Source organism: Larus michahellis, chromosome 23 (assembly GCF_964199755.1).
Source record: "Larus michahellis chromosome 23, bLarMic1.1, whole genome shotgun sequence".
NCBI classification, from domain to species: domain Eukaryota; kingdom Metazoa; phylum Chordata; class Aves; order Charadriiformes; family Laridae; genus Larus; species Larus michahellis.
This window is the reverse complement of record NC_133918.1, coordinates 4,803,065-4,821,911: the sequence shown is the minus strand read 5'-3', so window position 1 is coordinate 4,821,911 and position 18,847 is coordinate 4,803,065. Positions and strand designations below refer to the sequence as shown.

Below are 18,847 nucleotides of genomic sequence, written 5' to 3'. Positions count from 1 at the left end.
TGTAGTCCCGCCGGGGGTTCCCCCTCCCCTCCCGCGCCTCCTTCCGCAGCGAGGCCGCTCCGGGGGCTGAACCGGCCTTCTACCTGGCTGGTTGCCGTCGCCACGTTCCTTTCCCGGCGCCCTGAAGCAGCCTGGAGGTGGAGGTTGGTTAGACTACGACTCCCATGAGGCCCTGCGCGCCCCGCCATTTCCCGGCGGCGCCCGCCGCCGCCTCCCGGCGGCCCGCGGCGGGGCGGACTCCATATCCCGTCGGCCCCCGCGCGCCGCTCCTCGCCCCCGCCCCTCCCCTCCCGCCCGTGTTGTCGCGGCGGCCCTGAGATGGCGGCGGTGGCGGCGGGCGCGTCGGGCTCGGCGGCCGGCGCGGCCCCTCAGCAGCAACCGCCGCCTCAGCAGCCGTCGCAGCCGGCAGCGGGTGGCGCGGCGGGTTCCGGGGAGGCGGGCGGCGGAGGCGGTGGTGGGGCGGGTGGAGGAGGTGGCGGCGGCGGCGGCGCTGGGCCCGCACCGGGGTCGGGGTCGGGCGGCGGCGCGGCCGGGGGGGAGTCGTGGTACCTGGCGTTGCTGGGCCTGGCCGAGCACTTCCGTACGTCCAGCCCGCCCAAGGTGCGGCTCTGCGTGCACTGCCTGCAGGCCGTGCTGCCCCGCAAGCCCCCGGCCCGCATGGAGGCCCGCACCCACCTCCAGCTCGGCTCCGTCCTCTACCACCACACCCGCAACGGCGACCAGGCCCGCGGGCACCTGGAGAAGGCGGTGAGGCTCTGGGGAGGGTGGTTGTGAGGGGAGAGGCCCTGTCAGCGGGGCCGGGCTGTGGTGGCCGCAGACTAACCTGCTGTCTTCTCTTGCAGTGGTTGATATCCCAACAAGTATCCTTTTCCTGAACGCCCGGGCAAGGAGCATCGCTGCCCAGCCACCTCGCTCCCGCAGCGAGGGCTCCGACAGCAAAACACCTCGGCAGAGAGACCCTGGCCCTGGGGATGGGGATTTAGCTGGTATTTTTAATCTGCTTCCGTGGTTGCGGGTCGCTTTCTTAACACCTGTGTTTTGTTAAGGGCTTTTTTTGGACGTCAGGGTGCTGCTGTGTCCCGGGCCGTGTTTATTATTTACTTAACTCTGATGCTGCTAGATTCCCCAGTTTGAAGACGTTAAGTTTGAGGCAGCCAGCCTTCTGTCCGAGCTGTATTGTCAGGAGGTGAGTGCACTGAGACTACCGCAGGAATTGTCGGTTGTCCTGGGGCTGCATTTAATTTGAGTATCTTTAGTCTTGAAGCAGTATATCGCGGTTAAAAATAAGACTTATTAAATTTTTAGAAGGTAGCTGTAATGTAAATACAGAGTACTAAGGTGTAAGCCTAAAAAACACTTGGTCTTTCTTCATGTGAAAGTTGCTGCTGGAGTTGCAGTGCAGGTCTCCTACAGCAAAGGAAGTTTACTTGGCCAAAGTATTTCTTTAGCCCTTGTTTAGACAAAGACAAGCTAATTTGGGGGGAGGGAGGGAAGTAGATGGTTTTCCTCAGGCTTTTGTTGTGTTTCTAGGCTATTTTTGTTCTTTTTCTCTAGAAAAGCCTTAACTAGTCTTTACTTTGTCTAAAGTAAATGTTTGCCTTTTCTCTCGCATGCAGCAAAAAAGCACATATCGGAATAGTGGTCAAAGGAATTAAATATTTAATACTTTCAGACTTTGCGTCAAGTGTAGATGTGTGGGCCTGCGTGTTAAATACGTGGTTTTGTTTCATGTCTTAAGGTTTCTGACCTATGAGACTTTAATGGGGAGTTGACAGAGAACGCAACTAGTTTAAAAGTTGTTATTGTTAGTGATGAAGTTCCCAGTACCCTGGTTTTTATGTTGACTAGGGTGCATGTTTCTGTTTCAGAATTCAGTGGATACAGCAAAACCTCTGTTACGCAAAGCCATTCAGATTTCACAGCAGACTCCGTACTGGCACTGTAGATTGCTTTTTCAACTTGCAGTAAGTGATTTATATTGATAGTCCTGTTACTGTAGCGCTGTGATTGGAAAAACTGGCTGGAAAATATCTGTATTGTCCTTAAAAAGAGCTTGGATGCTTTCCCCCCCTCCACCAATCATTGCTGCTAATGGGGAGACGAAGAAAAGTTTATGCTATAAAATAATGATATGTTCATGACTATGGATTGGATAAAGACACACTTCTTAGGGCAGAAGGCAGCAAGGATCGTTCTGTGGGCTCTAGTAACACACGACTTCAGAGACAGAGCGAAATAAAACGCATGGCTAGCAGTAAGGGCAAATGATCTCATAAAGCCTGCTGGAATTGGAGCTTCGTTTGATTATTTTGAACCTAATTAGCACACAGAGCAGAACCGGGATGGGAAAAGCAGCTGGTGCAAAGGCCTCCAAGCAATGTTACTCTTCCTGTTCTGTAATGTGCTCTTAAGCGTGGCTTCAGCTGCACGGGTCGGACCGTCTTTGCTTCTGGGAATAAACTGGTGCGTGTTGGAATTTGCAGTGTTTAACGTTTGTTACAGTTTTCATCTGTGTAGCTACTCTGAAATTTCCTCAGTGATCCAATGCATGAGGTGGGGAGTATATCCAAAAAGTTAACTGATCAGTGGGAAAAGCAGATTATTACTACCTCCCCCTGTTTTTCCAGGTTATGCCTCTTCTCTGCTCCTAAAGAGCCTCGAGGTGTTTAACGTGAGAGTTGAGGGAGTTAATTGCTCTTTACAAGTACTCTGCAGCAGAGAGCTAGTTAGGAAGCAATTTTATCTTTGAAGACTGTCTTAATAGTCACCTGTACTTGTCTTTTCCCCCTTCCTGATGAGCTTAAACAAGCAGACGGCTCAGTTTAAAAAGAATTGCCAAGCTCCTTTGTGTAGTTTAGGAACAGGGAATTGTGGAGAGCCTGACTTTCCTATCGATTAAAGGACAAATGTTTACTTTGCAATGAGTTAATGCCTGAGTACTCAGAAGCAGCTTAAGCGTTTTTCTCAGTGCCTCCCTCTGAAGAGGATCCTTCCTCGAAGCTTGACATTCTTTGCTGATTTCTCTTCTGTGTGGTATTTCCTCTCTGCCATTTGCTTGACCGTGGAGGCCTGTGTGTCTCGTTGTCTTGGTGCCTGTTCTTCTACAACCGTGCGGTTTTCTACCTGAGTTGGGAGAAGGCACAAAAGTCACAGCAGGAGGGAGCGAGAGGTGCTCTGGCAGCTGCGTCATCCTCTCTCCATCACCTGAAACGTACCTTGCAGATTCGCTCTGCTCTTTCTGCTGGAAAACACACTCTGTCGTTCCAGTTACTCCAGTAAAGGTCCATGGTTACTCTGGAGCTGTTGGGATCTGATCTGCACTTGAACTTGATGAATTCTAACAGCTTTGAGTGGCATGAAACTGGGCTGAGACATTTTCTTTGAAATGTTACGGACTTTTCTTTTTTCTTTTTTTTGGAGAATGCCAGGTCTTCCGGGAAAATGCGTCTAAAATCAGATGGTACATTTAACAAGTGCCAGTTTAGCACTTGTCACGTGTAAAGCACAGAAATAATTACGTTTTTTAAAATTGCTAATTGGATTCACAAAGAAAATGCTGATCTCTTCTGTGTTGTTTTTTTTTTTTTTTCAGCAACTACATACGCTTGAAAAAGACTTAGTATCTGCATGTGACCTTCTCGGAGTTGGGGCAGAATATGCTCGGGTGGTAGGATCAGAGTATACCAGGTGAGTTCCCTGGACTTTTTTCCCTTCCCACAGAAAATATTTTGGTTTCCTCTACTTTTTATTTAGAGTTATTCTGGTTTTATTTAGAGATGTGATTGCTACATGGGTTTTAAAGGCAAACCAATATTTCTGAGGGTTTTCTTGGATCTGAGAGTTTCTCCAGGTCTTTCCTTTTCCTTATTCTCTTTATCAGCAAATTTTCCCAGTAGCCTGGTTTGGCCTTAGATACTATTGTAACTCAAACTGTCCAAAGCCTGGATACAGACCTGAGAGGCTGGGGTTTGGATTCCTGGGGCTGTGATTGAACTGTCCCATCTAGCTTTTAAATGTTCTTTCTCCATCAGGTTCCTAAATACCCTTTTGTCTACTGTCTTTGAGGGGGAGAATGGCAGATATTTTTTTTTTCCTCAGGGTTTTTGTATACGGTTGTCGTTTGAGTAACTTTTTCTGAGTATGACATCGTTTTGTTTCATTTCAGAGCACTGTTTCTGCTAAGCAAGGGGATGGTAAGTTGAAAGTACTTTTTAAATAAACTATTTCCTTGTTTAACTAGCGTAATGCATGTTACAGAGCAGTAGAATGTAACTTGCCTGAATGTAGGTTATTTGTTTTAAGGTATTTTGCATGCTTATCTGTGCTTTATATATACTGTTTTGTCTGTGTGTGAGCAAGCAAAGTATTGAAATATCTGCAGGATTCTTGTGGAATTCTTGTGAATGGGTTTGACTTTTTTCCTTCCCTTACTAATTATGACAAATAATTTTCTGGATGGATAGCTGCAAACTGTCACTGGAGCCCTTGTAATTAGGGAGGAAGAAATCTGCTCATGTGAAAAGGCTGGCGCTCTTGTGATAAGATGTCTTTGATGAGTCTGGTTTTGTTTTAAATAGATCGATGTACCTGGGGCTCTGCCGTGGTTCTCGGAGTGTTTAAACCGTTTAGCGCAAAAACAGTGAATTTCTCTTTTAAATTACAGCTCCTTCTAATGGAACGGAAGCTGCAGGAGGTGCACCCTCTCCTTACTCTTTGTGGGCAAATAGTTGAAAACTGGCAAGGAAACCCCATCCAGAAGGAGTCGTTACGCGTGTTCTTCCTAGTCCTGCAGGTCACGCATTACCTGGATGCTGGGCAGGTACGTCCCAGTTCTGCTTCTTATAGATCCTGTGTGGTGAGAACTGGGGAAAAAGACGACTGCCTTAAAAGTAGTTAATTATTACACTGATGTGATTCGGGGGGATCTATTTTTATTTTTTGCTGCGCTGTGCTTTTTGTTAATGAAACTTAATTTCCACAGATTTTAATCCCAAATAAAATGAGGAGTGAAGAAATTAGATTAACAACTTCTTCCTCAAGGAAAATGTTTACTGTGATATGCTCGTAACCACAGCAGCCACTCTTGCCTCTGTATAATGTTGGTGGAGATAACAGGCTTTGGGCATAATTTTGAAAAACATTTTGGGCGTCTGTTGGTCATATATGCAAATACGAAGGGCTGATTGTTGTTAATCCTGGAACGGGCCTAAAGTAGTCGCTGTTCTGTCATGATGGTGTTGGGATTTATGCATGAACTAATTTCCTGAATGTAGGGATTATTTATTGCCTGGCAAGTTTTCCCAACTAAGTCAATGTTCAGGCATCTGGGCTGCAGCAGTGATGGCTGATGTGAATCATCTTTCACAGGTGAAAAGCGTGAAGCCGTGCCTGAAGCAGCTTCAGCAGTGCATCCAGACCATCTCCACGCTGCACGACGATGAAATTCTGCCCAGCAACCCCGCTGATCTCTTTCACTGGCTGCCCAAGGAGCACATGTGTGTGCTTGTCTACTTGGTGAGAAGCGCTTTTTTACTTCATGTATATTGCTAATTAATGAGGAATTGGTTAAAAATTGCTTAGAGCCAGCAGCGATAGATTCTGCAGACCATATGCTGCTTTACGTTACACTGACAGTTTAATTCTGCCACAGCATCTGTGAGACTGTTGCTTTCGGTGATGTCAGTGTTTGAAGAGACTGTGCAAGAAGTCTGGAAACTAGAATGTAACTTATTAATATCTGAGCCAAATAGAATCGGATTAACTTGTACCAAGTAGAGCTACGTTGGCTTATTTTTACCAGCAAGAGCGACGATCTTGACTTCAAAGTCCTGAAACCAGTTGCCCCACTTCTTGAATATGATTATACTACTAAATAATGACAAAAGTTATTTCAAAAAGCTGCTGGCTGAGGAGTTTCAACCTGAGGAGTTTTCCAACCCTTTCCTCTTTGCAAAGATAATATTTTGTAATATTTCCTTTGTTCTCCGGCAGGTGACAGTGATGCATTCCATGCAAGCAGGATACCTGGAGAAGGCTCAGAAGTACACAGACAAAGCACTCATGCAGCTAGAGAAGCTAAAAAGTAAGGATGAGGATTATCATTTAGCTTATGCTGCAAGTTTCCATTACTTGTTGCTAACTTAAATGAAAAATACAAACCAAAACCACAGCAACCTTATTTGGCTCACGGGAACAGCCTGCTGTCAGGTTGTTTCTGCTGCAGCTAGGAACTTTGCTCTGTTTTAAAACTGGGTAGTTACTTTGAATGTGGGAATTAAGTTTTGCGGTTTTTATTGTAACTCAGTAAATGGGGCTGTAAATACACACGTGTTCATGCTGCCTTTCTGATTGTCTGTGTATTTGGTTTTCCAAGCCTTCGATTCTCTATAATGTTTTTCTTTAACTGGTGCTCAGACTCTCGCTCCTGACAGCTCAGGCATTGTGGTTTTGGTGGAGTTGTTGGGTTTGTGGTGGTGGTGTTTTTTATTTAAACCTATGCCATCCTCCCCATGGCATGTGGTAGAGGAGCAGGGCAGTGTGCTGGCTCTTCTGACACCAGGTGGTCCAGCCAAAGATTTCCGCAAAGGAATCTTTGTATTGAAGTCTTCCTGAGGCACCTGGGACTGAGGAAGCTGGCTGGGTGCAGGGAGGCCGTGTGGTTGGGACGTTCGTGTTGCCTTCACTTCACTTACTGAACTACTTTTCCCTCCTCAGTGTTGGACTGCAGTCCCATCTTGTCATCTTTCCAAGTTATTTTGTTGGAACACATTATCATGTGCCGGCTTGTCACGGGACACAAAGCCACAGCATTGCAGGAGGTAAAAATGGGGTTTCGTCATTTCCCTAGTTGTGGGTGTATGCAGTCGTAACTCCTATAATACAGGAATTCTAGTTTTGAGAAAGATACTCGGGCTGAGATGGGGATTCCAGCGGTGCAGACTGCTGGAACTAACAGCTACAGCCAGGCCTGGCGGTGTGCTCAGGGTACTGCAACTCTGAAGCTGTGGAACTGGCCTCCTCTTAAATATTCTCTTTAAGAACGCTTTGGAGTTGCTCATGGAGTCACCAATAATTGATCGGTGGCTAAAGCGGACGCCTTCCTGACCGTACTTTGCAGTCTGACTCTGGTGTCTTTTCCCTTTTCCTCGGATTCATGACAGAGTGGCTCTTAACTCTTCCTGTTAGTGTCCCTGTCTTGTCCGAGTGTTTCTCAGTTTTTAAGGTTTCCTGCCTTTCTGTCCTTTCCTCCTCTTATGTAGTTTGGGGGGGAAGGAAGAGGGCAACAGTGTTCTCTAATGCAAGGAAAAACTGTGCTTTTTCTGTTCTCACAGTCATTTTTAATTCCTGTTCATCCATCCCTTATTTATAGGACGTGCTGCTGTATCATCTCAACCTCTGCCGTCAGCTTCTCGTGAACGTACTCGGGGGGCGGGGGGACATTTAGCTTGCTTAAAGAATAGTCATTGCTTCTGGCTCTTGAAACTTGTCACAAGCACATACCCCGTGGAAGGTTTTGATTCGTTTTTTCCTGTTGCGTGCCAACCCAAATTCTGAGTGTGTCAGAAGAGAGCTGTGACTTGGGTTGCAGGTGGTGCCACCATATGGTGGAGCTGCTGCAAAGCAAATAATTCAAAACCAGTTTGAGTGTGCGGCTGCGTGGGAGGAGTGTGTATGGAGCGGCGTGTGTGCCTTGGCTTCAGGCAAGTCCAGCCTCCGCTTTTCCCTCGGAGCCTGACTTGGGATTCTTGAACCAGTCACCGAAACGTACCGAATGACGTGTGTGATGCAAGTAGATGGATTTAGAGCATCAAATGAAATGGAGAAAAGAAGTGTCTTAAAATGTTATTATTTTTTTTCCTAACAGATTTCACAAGTCTGTCAGCTCTGCCAGCAGTCTCCCAGGCTGTTCTCTAATCACGCTGCCCAGCTGCACACGCTATTAGTAAGTGTCTGTGATTAGTAATAAACTTCTGGCTCTTCGGAAGACCCTGCCCAGGGCTCGTACTGATCGGTCACCAGTAACCGCTGAGGAGGCAGTAATGCAGACAGCGAGGTTTCCTGCTGAGTAACGGGGTGTGCGTTACCGATTGCCAGCCCTGCTGTGGGAACTCGCGCCCGGTGTTATTTAAGCCTGTGGAAAGCTTAAATCCCTGTTTAAAATCAGTGACGTGTAGCGTGATAGCATGCAAGGTAAATACGCGAGATTTCTGCTGCGCACGTTTCAGACAGGGTGTTGTGGCAACTGCGTAAGAGGAAGAATTTATGTAGCATTGCTATTTTTTAGATAAATGGGGCATTTTTTTATAGGAACATGTTATTTTGAAGGACTTTGTGTAGAAATTGCTTATTTTTCCCAGAGCCAAGCAAAACTAAGACTTGTTGGTTACCTTTTTCCCTGCTAATATCTTGAGATTTCTGTGGTTTTGTGCACGCCTCTCTTTGCATTCTCGGCTCGCTATAATTGTATTCTGCGTTACCTTAGAAATATCGTGTCTTTACAGGGGCTCTACTGCATTTCTGTTAATTGCATGGACAATGCAGAAGCACAGTTTACTACAGCACTGAGGGTAAGATTTTCTTCCCAAACTATTTACTGGGGATGTTCAGTGTGGAAATGGGCTTGTGGCGGTGGTTGTGTGGGTCACCGAACAGTTGAGGCTGGAAGGGAAATCGGGGATCATCTGTAGGAGTTGCACTGGTTCATTTTTTTTTTTCCGTGCTGATTACAGTTCAGGTCAGGGGGATTTATTAATAGCAAAACGTCGGACACCCCCTCTGTGATGTGTATGGGGTGAGCAAATCCTGAGTTAGGTGCTGAAGTATTTGACTGTGCTGGTGTCATCGTGTTTTATTTTAGCTCACTACACATCAAGAACTGTGGGCGTTTATTGTGACGAACTTAGCCAGCGTGTACATCAGGGAAGGCAACCGGCATCAAGAGGTAAGCTTGCGTCTGACTTGTTCTAAAAGTCAGAACTTTTCTCGGAGAGAAAACTGCTCCTGTGCTTGGATTATTCTTTTTTTTCTGACCATTTTTGCAAAGCGGTGCCTTGTCTGATGGCCAGGCGCCTCCTTAATTAGCGTAGTGTCAATTAACGGTAAAGAACCAGTGGTATGAGCTGTCCCCGCAAAGCGCCGAAGCAGCGTGTTCTGGATCGTACACAGAATTCTCTCCAGCGAACTTCCCAGTGTGAAGGGCGTGCTTAACTCTGTCATCTCGACTCATTCAACCTGTTTGCTTCGGTTTCCATCTGTTCGGGGGTTTTATTAGATTGCGTGAAACCTAGCAAGGTTTAACTAAACATCCAGAAATAGGTACACGCACACGTGTGTTCCTTTTGCCTCAGCACTGGGCCTGAAGCAACGTTAACGTGAAAATTCAGCTGTGCGTGATCTTTCAGAGGCTGTAAATCGACTTCTTTCACCAAGCACGCAGTACTTTGTTAAAAAGCTTAGAGAGCAAAAATAATAATAAAAAAAGATGACCCTTTTTTTTTGCTTAGCTGGTTTCTGGTTTTAATTGAATAGCAGATCCGATACAGCGTTCATTTGGGTCTCCAACAGCTTGGTTAGACGCGACAGCTATAAGTTTTCTGAGGAAATATTAACATTGTATAGAAAGTTCTGTAAAGTCTGAGGGAACGTATTTTGTATAAAACTTGATTTTAGGATCAAAATGGGCATGAAAACTCCTAATATTGGAATGTTTGTGCTATGATTTAACCAGCACAAGTAAACTTTGGGTGTGTTTGTGGTGACTTGCACCGTTTTGATTTGATGTGCGCTTCCTATAGAAACACTTGCTGTCGGTACCGTAAGCTCGTATTTGTGAGAAACGCTGACTGTCTCTCTTTTCTCCTCCCACTTTGTAGCTTTACAGCTTGTTGGAAAGGATAAATCCAGACCATAACTTCCCTGTGAGGTGAGAATTCCAGAAACTACATGCTGATGTTGCATTGGTGATGGTAATACTGGATTTACAGCAGGCTTTTTTTAAAAGAAAACAAAATAATCGACTCCTTTTCAAGGCAGAAGTTCTGACCATGGGTTAAATATAATGGTTTGTTTGGAGATTTGATTATTAGGCAAATTCCTAGAAATCTTGTCTGTAATGCGTGTGGTCCCTGCACAATGCCGAGATCTCAGTGCCTTCCTTTGTCCGTAGCTCTCACTGTCTTCGAGCAGCAGCTTTCTACATCCGAGGCCTCTTCTCCTTCTTTCAAGGAAGATACAACGAGGCAAAGTGAGTACAAATCGCTGCGCTTGGAAGGTGGGGAAAAAAGGAGAAACTAAATCAAGCTTTTTAAGATAAAAATGAAACCCCCGAGGCCTTGCTTTCAAACCCGCCAGCGCTTCTCCCTGTGGATTTAAGTCAACCTTCTGTTTTACTTGGCGGAAAATACCGGGAAGTTGTTCAGTTTGGACCTCTTTAGTTCTGAATGCTGATAATAATAATAGCTGTGCCACCGCAGAGCACGGCACATCTGAAACAAGCTTTTCAAAGCTCTCTTAAAGTCATTTTTGCTAAATGAAAGGTGAGCGTTGGGAATTAAGTGCTTTGTTTAAGGTCACCTGCAGCACATGTTTATTCCCGAGTGCTAATATTTGCCAGTTGGCAAATTAATTCAGTTCTTAATTATGTTTTTTTGCATGCTGGAGGGAAAGCAGAGTTTTTAAAACACTTTATTTTTGCTCTGTTTTGGTAGACGATTTTTGCGAGAGACGCTGAAAATGTCAAATGCCGAAGACTTGAACCGATTAACGGCGTGTTCTCTTGTACTCCTGGGTCATATATTCTATGTGTTAGGGAATCACAGGGTAAGCCTCTGCTCTCGCTGCTCTTACCGCGTCCGGGTTTGACTTGTCGTTTGCCAAAGAGAATCAGGACGTTTTGTGAAATTGATCTTATTTTAAGAACACTTGTTTATTGGTGTCCCACTAAAAGTTGGCAGCTTATTGACTTACATAATTCTGCAGCTGTAATTTGCACGTTTAATAACACTTTAACGAAGTAGTGGTGTTGGGAGTCTGTTCTAGAAGCGTGTGTTTCTATAATGCCTGAAATCACTTGGGGGAAAAAAAAAAAAGGAGCTGAATAAAGGACAAATAACATCATTCAACCGGATTGTTTTGGAAGGAATTGTGGGTACAAGCTCCTTAATTCTCACCATATGCCAGAACACGTGAAATATTTCTATTATCTTGCCCAACAGAGACACCATAATTCCTAGGACAGAGCAAAATTCTAGGCAGCTTTAGATGATGTGTTTGGGTTATTGTCCCATTAAGCACTTCCACTTGTTAGCTAGAACACGGCAGCAATTAAAGTAGGCAAATTTTTCATCACAAGTTTAATATCTCTATGTAATGTGTGTTTGCAAGGAGGGGAAAAAAATAATATTCATTTTATGTTGATGATCTGTTCTTCACCAGGAAAGTAATAATATGGTAGTACCAGCCATGCAGCTTGCGAGCAAGATACCAGATATGTCTGTGCAGCTGTGGTCCTCAGCTCTGTTGAGAGGTAAGTTAGGAAACGGTCTTGTTCTTAAAAAAAGTGGCAAAAAGCCTGTTGCTGCCGACTGGGGCTTGAGAACGGGGATGTGTCTCGCCAGGAGACTGCCTGGGTTTATGAAATACCAGTAGAGCTGCAGGATGGTTCTTCCAGTTACTGGTCTGCAGCCCTGGCACTGCTCTCGGATCCTCCAGTTGGGTTTGGGGGGCGGTGAGAAGGCCCCGCAGAGCTCCAGCATCCCCGTGTGACTGGTGCCTCGCACGGGTTTCTCCCGTCGGGGCTGGGTGGCCTTTATGATAGAAACAGTAAGTGGTGACCCTTTGGAGCCCTCCGGTTCGCACCCGCGAAGCAGCCACTCTGCCACCGCTCTGCTTTTCTTTGACTGCAGTTCCAACCGTAGTAAACATTTGATTAAGTTTCACTTAAGCTTTTCTTCTGTGTATGGCCTTTAATTATATCACTCCATACGTAAATATTGTTTAATCTGACTTGCACAGGCCCCAGGATGCTTTGTTCAAATATTGACTAGCTTCTTGGCAGACCATCAACATTAATGCTGCAATTGATTTGCTCTCACTAGAAAATAAAGCGGTAACTCTACCCTTTTTTCCAAGAACTTACCCCGCAGCTTCCATTTATATTAAATTGTCATGTTTACTGTAAGCTGCTCTGCGTTGAGCGCCGTGGGCCAGGCTGATTTTCTGCTTTGCCATTGCCTTCGCTTCAAAAGTGCTTCCAGGCAATTGAAATAATTTTCTTATTCGTTTCCAAGTGGTAGTTCACGTCCAAAACATGCCGATAGTACGATGTTGAATCTGCTGTAGATGAAACACCGTCCCGTACTCAGCTGCTGTTGCCTCCGGTCGTATCCACCAGCCTGGGAACAGCAAGAGGCAGTTTCCGTTCTGCTTTCATTTTTCCCCTAAGAGCTTCCTCTCTAGAACTAATTACCTACTCTTGAAGATAAGGTGCTTGATGAGGAATAACAAAACACAACCACATGTTCAGCGACAGGAGGTGCAGCGTCTCAGCCCCCGCCATGCTGTGCTGCTTGTAATTTACAGCTGAAATAGCGTGATTTTCAGTAGGTTACCGGCCTTAAATCTGATTGAGCGAATGCCTGCGAGTAAATCTCGGAAAACGAGACGCTAGGATCAGCTCACAGCGTCCGCAAAGCAGGAGCCTTCTGTAGAACCCCAAAAGCCAGGATTCACAAAAAAATAAAAGTTGCTTGCTGTCTGAGACCTGTGCTGCCGGAGCGCGGAGCCGCAGCGAGGAACCCACGCGTCTTCCCTCTTCCCACTAGGTGGTGCTGGAAACTCAGAATGCGGCCCCAAACTGCGCAGGGGCTGTTTTTGGAGTGAGGCGTTTGCTTCCTCCTCTTGGAGCTCCTGTCATGCTATTTTTTTTTAATAGTTGGCAACTAAAATGACACCAAATCCTGCAGTGTGCTCTGCCAGTGCTATTGGAAAAGGGAAGGCTTCGGGTTCCCCATGTGCCCCCGCTTCTCTTGGAGGTTTTTACTCAGAAGTTACGTGACTTCAGTATATTGGCTGTTTAAATGATTTAGCCATCAAATGTAGGGATCCACCAAACACAGAGAATGATCTTTTCAGATAAGAGAGCTGGTTCCGTTGAAAACAAGTACAAAGAGCGTTTCTTGGTGAGCACACGATGCTCTTGTCTTCCAGACCTGAACAAAGCCTGCGGAAACGCCATGGATGCACACGAGGCGGCACAGATGCATCAGAACTTCTCACAGCAGCTCCTGCAGGATCACATCGAAGCGTGCAGTCTTCCAGAACACAACCTCATCACGGTAAGAATCGTTGTCGTGCAGTTACGAGCGGTTTTGGGACAAAACAACGTGCTTTGCTTTCCTTTCCCATTCCTTCTGCTGACCACACTTCTCAGGAAGTTGCCAAAATTCGGGCTACTTCCCTATATTTAAACTGGACTGATAACAGGAAAAGGAAGTGTGACTCAGTTAATTAATTCACTTTTGTAATGTTTATTTGGTAAGTATGGTCTTTCTTCATTAGAAGTGTTTTCTTGGCACGCCAGAACTTATGCGTTTTAAATGGTTTTTGTAGGAGGTGGCCACTTTGTTTTGGGGCCAGCCATTACTTTTGGAAGAACCTTACCGCGTTCTCAAGTTTTAATTTTAATGTTTAGATCATCCCTTGTTCTGGGGAATGCTTTGTCGTATGCTGCTAAAAGTACAGTTTCTGTTGATACTTGAGCATTCCTAAGGGTTTTCTCCCGTTACCTGTAAATCTGAATTGGTACTTAATACACCGTTTGATGCCTGTATAGCCATCGCCTTAAAGTGCAACTTTCTTTGGACTTCAAATATTGATGTCCTTTCTCTGAGAAACATTTTTAACACTGATTTAAAAATACAGAATGGTCTCCTAAGCTGCAACTCAGCAACAACATAAGATAATTTAATGTTCTGGACTGAAATAATGTCCAAATGGGCATGTGGGATGCGAGGAACTTGAGATCTTTTCCCCAACATTCCCTTTTGGGGAGTAGAAGGGAGGAAAAAAGGCCAATAGGAAGATGTTTTCACTGAAAGGGTTATTAAACATTGGAACAGGCTGCCCAGGGAGGTGGTGGATTCACCATCCCTGGAGGTGTTTAAAAAAAGGGTAGATGGGGCACTGAGGGACACGGTTTAGAAGTGGCTTTTGTCAGGGTAGGCTAAAGGTTGGACTCGATGATCTTAAAGGTCCCTTCCAACCTCAACAATTCTATGATTCTATGTTATTTCCTGGATTTACTTGCAAAAGGATCCTGAGACTTGGGAGAATGGAAGTGTTTGCGATGCAGCCAGGTGCCCGACTCCATCCGTCACGGCAGTCCTTGGGCCCGTGCTCCCACCTCCCCTGTCTCTGCTCGCCAGCGCTGGCTTTTGCATAATCTGTGATGGATTAAAAATCTGGAGGGGGAAGAGGATTAAGAACCAAATATTAAATTTGCCCATTTTAGGAGATTTTGACTAATTAAAGAGGAAAATACTTGAGTGATGAAACAGGTGAGAACCAGACGTGTTACTTGCTCTGGAAAGGCCGTAGCTGCAGTTTGATGGGCTCAGACCCATCTAAAGCGGGGCCGCTTGTTTGTGCAAGTCGTAGTTTCCCTGTTCGGAGGGTGGGAGGTTTCCCGGTGAGAGCAGGAAAGGCTTTCGCTGGGTTGTCGCTCACCCTGGCTGCAGCCCGGGAGTCAGGTTTGGAACGACGGGCGCGTGGAGTGGCTGCGGTTCCAAAGGTAGTCAAGCGCCGGGAGCTCCACACACGTAAAACAAAGTCAAACCTGATACGCAACTTCTTGAGCTAATTAAAGATTTCGTCAGGAGGAAGTGAACGTCTGCATGGCGAGCTCCTTCCTCCAGCCCCGCCGCCGTTCCTCCCCAGCAGCGGCTGTAGGATTTTCATGCTGTTTGTTATCTTTCAGTGGACAGATGGACCACCTCCTGTACAGTTCCAGGCACAGAACGGACCCACCACCAGCCTGGCCAGTCTCCTGTGAAACAGAATAACTATCGGGACAGTATGTTTAAAAAGAAAGAAAGAAAGAAAAAAAAAAAAATGCCAAAAAAGGAGAAAAAAAAAATTCATGCAAAAATCTTTTCTTCAAAGAAAAGGCAGCAAATTCCTCTTCTAGTGAGGGCCTTGTAGGAAACCGATTGCAGAAAGACAACGTACATTTCATAGACTTGCAAAGTGAGAAGGGCATTTTAAGCTGCTTTTACCTGTGTGTGAATATACAGCTAGTGTGTATATACCTGCTGGTTTTAATCTGCTTTCCTCTTGCTGAGAATTAAGGTTTAGTCCAAAGGACGCTTGTTCCTTAAATTCTTAGATACCGACTTTTTAAAAAAACTGTCACAGGAAATGAAGAGGACTCACACAGTTTTGAATACTAATTGTATTCTAAATACTTCAACCTTCCCCGAAGTACGATGCGTGCCCAGTTTAATGTTTCCTGCACCCTTTCGCTCCTGGGAATAATTGGATTAAATCATGCTTGATCGTAGGGTGCCCTAAAGTTCTAAATTTAGTTTCTGAGGTAATATTCTTTCCTTCTCGTTGTCTGCAAGCTGCTGCTGGTGCTGTTGTAGCCTTGCAGGTGAAGGTAAGGATGAGATTGGGGAGATGCGAGTTCTGACGGGGGTGTGTTTGTGTCCTCGGGGTCCGCTCCAGGCTGAGCGGAGCAGACGTCGTTGGCAGAGGAGCAGGTTCCGTGTCCCAGATTCCTGAGCGTGTGACAATGTGCCACCGCTTTGTCCCTATGAGGGTCTTCCTTCCATCTCCCCGCAGTGACGTCCAGTCCCGCGCGGGGTAAGGCAGAACCACAGCTCTCTCCAGCTCTGCTACTTTGTCATGATTCGTAGGGAAGGGGGAAATTTCTCGTCCCCCCGTGTAATCCCTCTGTGGCCAAGCAACTGGGAAACAGCGTTTTGCATCTTTGCTGCAGCCTCGCCAAGGGAAGGCAGCGTCTGTGCCTTAATGATTTTTACAAGTGATTGAAGTCAGAGTTAAACGAGGTGGTTAAAACCCAGATCTAATATAAGCCAGAGGCTTATGATAAAAACTAAACTCTAGTCTTACCCTTGGCAAAAATTTTAAAGTTTCCAAACTTTTCTGTGTTAGCTTTCCTGTTCTAGCTCAGTTTTTTGTGAATTCTCGCTGCGTTTGCCTGCGCCTCTGCAGCTCTCTCGGAACAGGAGAGGGACGAGGCCCAGGGTTGTTCTGCACAAAATAGTTAATGGGAGTTGTTAATTCCATGGAGCGTCAGCAGCTTTCTAGCGAGGATGCGTGCCAGTCCGTCGTAGCGCCCTGTAAAGCTTGCGAGGTTCATGGGGTTGAATAAAGGTGTTTTTCTCTCTTGGTAGCTCTGCATATTTATCTCCCAACTTAAAAGGGGGAGGGAAGAGGAATCTGCTAGAAAAATGAACTTGCGTAGGGCTTTCTGTGCTTGCTTCTTTTTCTGAGGGAGGAGGAGAATGTTTTAGAGGAAATATCTGACCCCCTTAAACCTTTAGAACTTTTATTGTAGAAGGAATACTGTGAAATCTGTCTCCAGTGGTCATTCTTTTTCAGTTTGTCCCCTCTCTAGCAACAGCTCACGGACACACTTGCTTTTTGTCATTCAAACCCCTCCATTTTTACCACTGAATGACAATAACTGGACAAGCGCTTGTCCAATCACCAAAACAGGATTTTATCTTTTCTCTACTGGACACGCGATGCCGATTTAGATCCTGTTTTTAGCCATTTACTCTTGCAGAAGCCATGTATATAACAAGAGGCCTTGTTAAAACTCCTACAGGGAAAACATGGCCTCAGTATTGATGTAGGGAAGAGAGAGTTTTATTGCTGGGTTTGCAAGGAAAGAATTCAGGGCTGTTTAAAATCTCCCTTAGAACTCAAAAAATAGGAAAGATATTTGTGAGTTAGCGCGTGGGGTATTTGGAGGTACCAAATCCAGGGAGAACCCATGCGGGTGGACCCTGTTCTGCATCGCGTGCTCGTTGAGGTCCTGTTCCATGGCTGCCACCCGGCTGTCACGGTCTCCTGTCCCCTCTGAGGCTTTGGGTGGCAGAGCCGATGGCTGGCCTGCTGTGGCATTCCCATGGGAGCTGTGGCATTCCCATAGGAGCTGCCGGGCACCCAGCACTGGGGGCAGGAGCTCGTCTCCATGCTGGCGCCTTGGTGGCACTTGGCTGCCCATGTGGCCTGTGGCGAGAGGTGGTGGCTTCACTGGCTCCGCTGCTGGTCCGGGACAGCCGGGCCATGCCGCAGGCAGCCCTTAGAACAACTTCAGCGGCTCCGACATGCTTGGATTTTGATCAGGAATGATCAGGTAAATCCTGCCTTGGGAATATTGATACCCCATGGACTATTTTTAAGTCTTTCCCCTGTTTTTTGGGGCGTGTATAGGAGGCAGTACCTCTCTCTGGCTGGTCCCTCTGTAAGTCACTGAGTTGCAGGAACTCACTACCTGGTTTTAAGCACCCAGGTGCAGTGGCCACTGTCTTGAGTGCTCTTAGCAGCGGAGGAATGACGAGTAACTGAAAAAGATGTACTTTAAAGTCTGCTAGAAATAATCCAGGTAATTCAGGCATTCTCTTTTTCTTTTTTTTTTTTTTTTTCATCCAATCTGAGGCTGTTATTTAACTGATTACATGCCCATGGCAACGCTAATAATTTGCTTTAAATGCTGGCCCAAAAAAAAGTGCTGCTTTTATAAGGCGATATTAAAAAAAAAAAAAAAAAATCCCAACTCTGGAGAGCTGTGGTTTGGGCTGAGTTTAAGAAAAAGCATTTTGCAGCAAGCGAGATGCCCATCAGCGCCGGTTCGGGTGCCCGCATCTCCTGACCTTCCCTCCCAGCTGGGGGACCCGCCGGGCGGAAGGTTGTGTTACGGGGAGCGAAAAGCGCTGATTTTTCCGGCTTCTGGTTGCGGGTACTTGTGCGTGAAGCCAGTTGGTTTGTAGTTGAAATCCCTCGCTGGGCTGTTCTGGGGAGGGAAGGAAGTACTTGAGGGAAAGGCTCCTGCTCGCTTCTGGTCTAAGTGCGCCCAGGTTTTAACAGGAACCATTCGGGAAATGCGGCAGCTGAACTTGTTCCTCCCGACGTTACAACTCTGGGATTTTCCCCGTCCGTGAGAAGCAGCTTCACCTGGGCCTTTCGCACTCGGCTGCACGCACCCCCAGCCCGGGGGCGTCCACAACTCTGCTCCTTTTCCAGAGTCCTCTTCCCATCCCACAATTAAAAAAAAAAAAAAAAAATCATGTAAATTTGAAAATAACTCGGTGATTTTTCTATCTCTGAAATTCAATGTACATTTGTTACAATGTACAGTGCTTTTTAACTACACTTGTATATTAAATTATTTAATAGTTTTTGCTTTTCAGTATCTTTTGTATGTAGCAGAGATTAAAACAAGGACCTCATGACTGAAGTTCTTCCTAATTTTCGAATGCGTATGTAAAGTTGAACAGAAAACTAGAAGTTTACAGCTAATGTTCTGTTAAGTGCTCGGTCTGTCTAACTTGATTTGAACAACATATTTCTAATCTTTCTTGTCCAATCATTTAATTCTCTATAGAAAGAAACATGAAGTCTTTTATGAACTTCTAAAAAAAAAAAATTATTCTTCTAAAGATGTAATTTAGAGAACTGTACAGTTTTTTTTCTCTAGTATTTTTAAAGGAGTAGCAAGAACTTACACGGAAGCATCTAATCACTGTTTTGTAGATAGTGTAAAAACTTATATATGTATAGAGAACGCAGTCTGAAGAAGTGTTTGCCTGTTGTATTT

At 45.7% G+C, this 18,847-nt stretch overlaps 1 protein-coding gene across 1 annotated transcript; it reads left to right on the top strand.

Annotated features, from left to right (window-relative positions):
• The first annotated feature begins 298 nt into the window (after positions 1 to 298).
• On the top strand, positions 299 to 18,290 carry MAU2 (MAU2 sister chromatid cohesion factor). The gene is made up of 19 exons (XM_074565941.1): positions 299 to 747; positions 843 to 860; positions 1,121 to 1,186; positions 1,869 to 1,964; positions 3,593 to 3,687; positions 4,166 to 4,193; positions 4,664 to 4,819; positions 5,368 to 5,514; positions 5,992 to 6,082; positions 6,715 to 6,818; positions 7,865 to 7,942; positions 8,502 to 8,567; positions 8,858 to 8,941; positions 9,873 to 9,922; positions 10,166 to 10,243; positions 10,707 to 10,818; positions 11,434 to 11,524; positions 13,207 to 13,334; positions 14,975 to 18,290. The coding sequence occupies exons 1-19, from the start codon at positions 319 to 321 to the stop codon at positions 15,047 to 15,049; spliced, it is 1,992 nt and encodes a 663-aa protein (XP_074422042.1). The 5' UTR covers positions 299 to 318; the 3' UTR covers positions 15,050 to 18,290.
• The last annotated feature ends 557 nt before the right edge of the window (positions 18,291 to 18,847 follow it).

What these genes read in the sequence shown, in the direction of transcription:
- MAU2 (XM_074565941.1), top strand. Translation starts at nt 319, where the DNA reads ATGGCGGCGGTGGCGGCGGGCGCGTCGGGCTCGGCGGCCGGCGCGGCC. An exon ending in GCAGCTAGAGAAGCTAAAAA is followed by an intron (nt 6,083 to 6,714) that starts GTAAGGATGAGG and finishes TTCCCTCCTCAG; the next exon opens with TGTTGGACTGCAGTCCCATC. An exon ending in AGTTTACTACAGCACTGAGG is followed by an intron (nt 8,568 to 8,857) that starts GTAAGATTTTCT and finishes GTTTTATTTTAG; the next exon opens with CTCACTACACATCAAGAACT.